Source organism: Benincasa hispida, chromosome 12 (genome assembly GCF_027475165.1).
Source record: "Benincasa hispida cultivar pf3 chromosome 12, pf3_genome.v1.1, whole genome shotgun sequence".
NCBI classification, from domain to species: domain Eukaryota; kingdom Viridiplantae; phylum Streptophyta; class Magnoliopsida; order Cucurbitales; family Cucurbitaceae; genus Benincasa; species Benincasa hispida.
In genome coordinates, this window is record NC_143489.1 from 34285438 (window position 1) to 34289595 (window position 4158).

The window sequence follows — 4158 nt, forward strand, 5'->3', positions numbered from 1 at the left end:
AGAGTGGCTCAACATCCCTAATTCAATAAGCCTCCCATTTTAAGGGTAAGATCGGGTAGATAGTTAGGAACATAGTCCTGCAAGACGGAATTTACTCCTACTCGCTCCTAAGGTTAGTAGATAGGTTGTTCTCTTAAGTGTTGAATCCAAGTCTTGAACAAAGGTCCCCGCCCTCTCTAAGACTTGAGAAGGACTCGGTTTGTTGGTTAGACCACAAATCAATTGTTCATTAGAGAATCAGTGGGACTTAAGAAGAAAGATGTAATTACATGTATAAAACAGTAATTTTGGCCCAGTTGTAGTTACGAACGACTTGTGAATGATTGACTTACTAATCATGGTTAAATCAAGTGGACAGAAATATATCTACAGTGAGAAGAGTGTAACTATCAGGCTTTAGTGGAGTGTTCTGATAGTTAATGAATGTTGGTTAATTGGGTTAATGAGATTAGTCGGTTAATCTTGGATTATTGGAGCTCATGATCTTAGGCCCATTAGGACCCCCTGCTAGCTCATATCGGACTAAACTTGGAACAGTACGATGAGAAAATTTAAAACATTCAAATTCAGTTTAGGGAATTGTTGATGTTTAATTGTCGAACTAAACAAAATTGGAGAGTTGTAAATATTTAGATTTAAATATTATACATGTGAATGAAGATTCTCGTTAAAAATTTGTATTTATTAATTTAATATTTGATATTAAATTTAATTAGTTAATTAAATAATTTAATTAATTATTTAAAATTAAATTTAAATTTATGGAGTTAAAAATTAAAAAATCAAAATTCATGTTCCAATACTTTCCATTTTTCAATTTTCTCTCCACTTTTTCTCCTAAAACATAAGAATTCTCCTTTATAACATAAATAAATGAAAAAGAAGTAAGAATTTCGTTGATTACTGAAAACTTTCTTTATAAAGTAATTTTTTGGCTCCATTTTGTTGACTTTCTTGAAAAAAAAATAAAATAAAATACTACTTTTCAACATCCCTATCTCTTCTAGAACTCTAAAAAAGGAAAAAAAAAAATTGTTTCTTCTAACTTGGGACCATCTAAAAAGGACTATTCCTCAGAAGTTGGGACCCTCACGTAAAGCATTTCTATAGGGAAAACAAAATGTGAAACTGAACAAGTTTCTAATTTAAGATATGTGAGTTATGTGATTTCATATTTAAACAATTGAATGACTATTTATTGAGAGGTAAAATTGTATTTTTACGACCCTTCACTTAAAGTCTAAAAAGTTGGAGATGAATCGAAAAAGGTAGATTTTAAAAACGATGTTATTTTTTAATGGAAAAAAAAATTTTAAGTCAAGACTGACAATTTCCCATTTTTCAGTCTACTTTTCCTTGTTTTCCACACTTAATATAACACTTACAAAAACATAACATGCCATCTCTTCATTCAAGTTTAAAATTATAATTCAATTTACATACACTTTCTTATTTATAATTATTTAAACACATTTAGTAACGATTACATTAAATGTTTGTTTCATTCATTATTTTTCAATAATGATTTTCACTTATATTGCACTTAAATTACTAATCGATTTCTAAAAACAAAAACGATTTTTTTAAAAAGTTTATTTGGTTTTTAGAACATTAGTAGTAAATGATTAACAAAAAAATAAAAATTTATGTATAGAAGTAGGGTTTATAAACTGAATTTCTGAAAGTGAAACAAAAAAATCAAATAGTTATCAAACGGGGTTTAACATTTCAACTTTGTGTATTTAACAAATTAGTCATAAACTCTCAAATTTGTAATAATTTATTATTAGTTTATTTTATGGACCCACATTTATCTTAAATAATTCTATCCTGGCAAATAATAAATAAAGATAGTATGGATAATTCCTCGTATGTAATTATTTTCACTTTTTTTTAGTTCAACAATTTTGAGATGAAGATCGAATAATCGACTTTAATTTTAAGATAGTAATTGATACTTTGTCCACTTTAATTTTAAGATAGTAATTGATACTTTATCCACTTAAATATCGTCTCGAATGAAATTAACACATTATTATTATATTATTATTTAACATAGCTACCTTTTTCTCATCATAGGTGACAAGTTCAACACCTCATTCATTCACTTGGAATAGAATACTAAAAAAACGTACATAAAGTGCCAATATTTTTATAGTAATAAAAGAAAAATGCAACGATAAAGTCAAACTATCCTCATGCACTACATTACATAATAATTATATAATATAATATTAATCTCAAGTCTTTAAATATATTAATTAATAATCTGAAGACGGAGGGAAATAGAAATTAGCCGCCGGAGACTCAAAATCATCGGCGCCGGCGTCGGGAACAGCCGACATTGAACCGAACATCCGGTTATGCATGTATTCACCGCTCGAATCCAATCCCAAACACGACCCGATTCCAGTCGACGACTGATCAAAGCATTCAAATCCAACGTTAGCCTGTGATTCCATCAGACCGTAATTATAATTATAATTATAATCACAATTCTCCGATTCCGACGAAATCGTCGGAGGAAATGGCGGAAGCTCAGCGCCGCCGTCGCACTCGCCGGTGAAAGTTCCGGACGGCGAGTCTCCGGCGGGGGGGAATTGGTGGAAAAGAGGCGGAGGAGTGGGTGGAAGCAGAGGAAGAAACAGAGGAGGCTGATCGGGATAGATGGAGGCAGAGGAAGGCGGCGGCGGAGGCGGCGGAGAGTCGGAGTAGAGGAAGTTGGTGCGGGCGAGGGAGCCGCGGAGGGAGCGGGCGGCGCGGTCGTAGGCAATGGCGGCCTCCTCGGCAGTATCGAAGGTGCCGAGCCAGTGACGCTCTTTTGTGGAAGGATCTCTGATCTCGGCAGCGTATCGGCCCCACGGCCGCCGTCGGACTCCGAGGAAACGGTGCGGCGTTGCTTCTGCCGGCGGGGGCTGCTGCTTTCTTTTGGGTTTTGACGGGGATGGACTCATTTTGTAACAAAAGAAGAAGGTGGTTTTTATGCGTTGGATTGAGTTGAAGTTAGCATGAATGATGTGAGGGTTTGTTTATATAGGCAATTTGTGAGTTTTTTTTTTTTTAATAATTTAGTCCCTAAACTTTGATTTTTATAAATTTACGTATTTTCATTTTTTAATAATTTAGCCATTAAATTTACTATATAACAATTTAGTTCTTATATTTTTAAATTTTGTAACTCTTTAGTCTCTATCATAAAAATTAGTGATAATTAAATTAAAGAGATTTCTTATATAAATAAATCGATAAACTAATTAAAAACTATTGTAAAATACAAAGTTTACATTATAAAGTAATAGAAAAAATTGATTATTTTTTATGTTATATACTAAATTATTACAAATTTGAAAGTAATGATTAAATTGTTTCATACTAAAATTTATAGACTAAATTATTGTGAAATTAAAAGTACAAAGACTAAATCATTACAAATCAAAGTTTAGAAACTAAATTATTATTTAGCGAAAGTTTATGGATGAAAAGTATTTAATTCAATTTTATTGTAATTTACAACATTTTTTAGGGTCAAGTTATGAAATATACACTTGACTTTATCCTTTTTTGTTAAAAAAAAAACTTGTACTCTTTTAAGAGTTGTCATTGTCCTTTAATAAAACTTTCAAAACTATCTTTTGAATATTTGACCTAAAGCTGATGTAATAGTGACCTAAACGACATATCGATGGTTGAAATATTTTTCTAGATTAAATATAAAGAGAACATGATCATTCTTTCATGTCAAATTTTTTTCATCCAACATTCTAATGATCTGTACTTCAAAAATAGTTTCAAAATATTTAAAGGATGTCGAGGTGAAAATATCAAAACTTTGTAAAGAATATAAATATTTTTTAAAATAAATGACAAATTTCGATGTTATTTTTATAATTTAGTTTTTTAAGTATGAATAAAAACTTAGTCCATTAAAGTTATTATGGAACCATGTGGTCATAGTACTTTTTTAAATGGAACAAAATAGTACCTAAATTTTCATTAGTAATTATTTTTGTTCTAAAAATTTGAATTGATCAAAATTTTGTTATCGTTTAAATAAAAATTTAAAAATATATATATATAGAAAGGAACTTATGGGTTGTTTGGACCACAAGAAGTTGGTTGAGTAGATTATTACAACACACTTCATGTTTAGGACTCCAA

General features: G+C 30.5%; 1 protein-coding gene across 1 annotated transcript; it reads right to left on the reverse strand.

The window, feature by feature from the left end:
- Window positions 1-2080: 2080 nt before the first annotated feature.
- LOC120067485 (uncharacterized) lies at window positions 2081-2999 on the reverse strand. The gene has a single exon (XM_090308666.1). It carries the CDS (start codon window positions 2952-2954, stop codon window positions 2262-2264), a length of 693 nt encoding a protein of 230 aa, XP_090164792.1. The 5' UTR covers window positions 2955-2999; the 3' UTR covers window positions 2081-2261.
- Between the last annotated feature and the right edge of the window lie 1159 nt (window positions 3000-4158).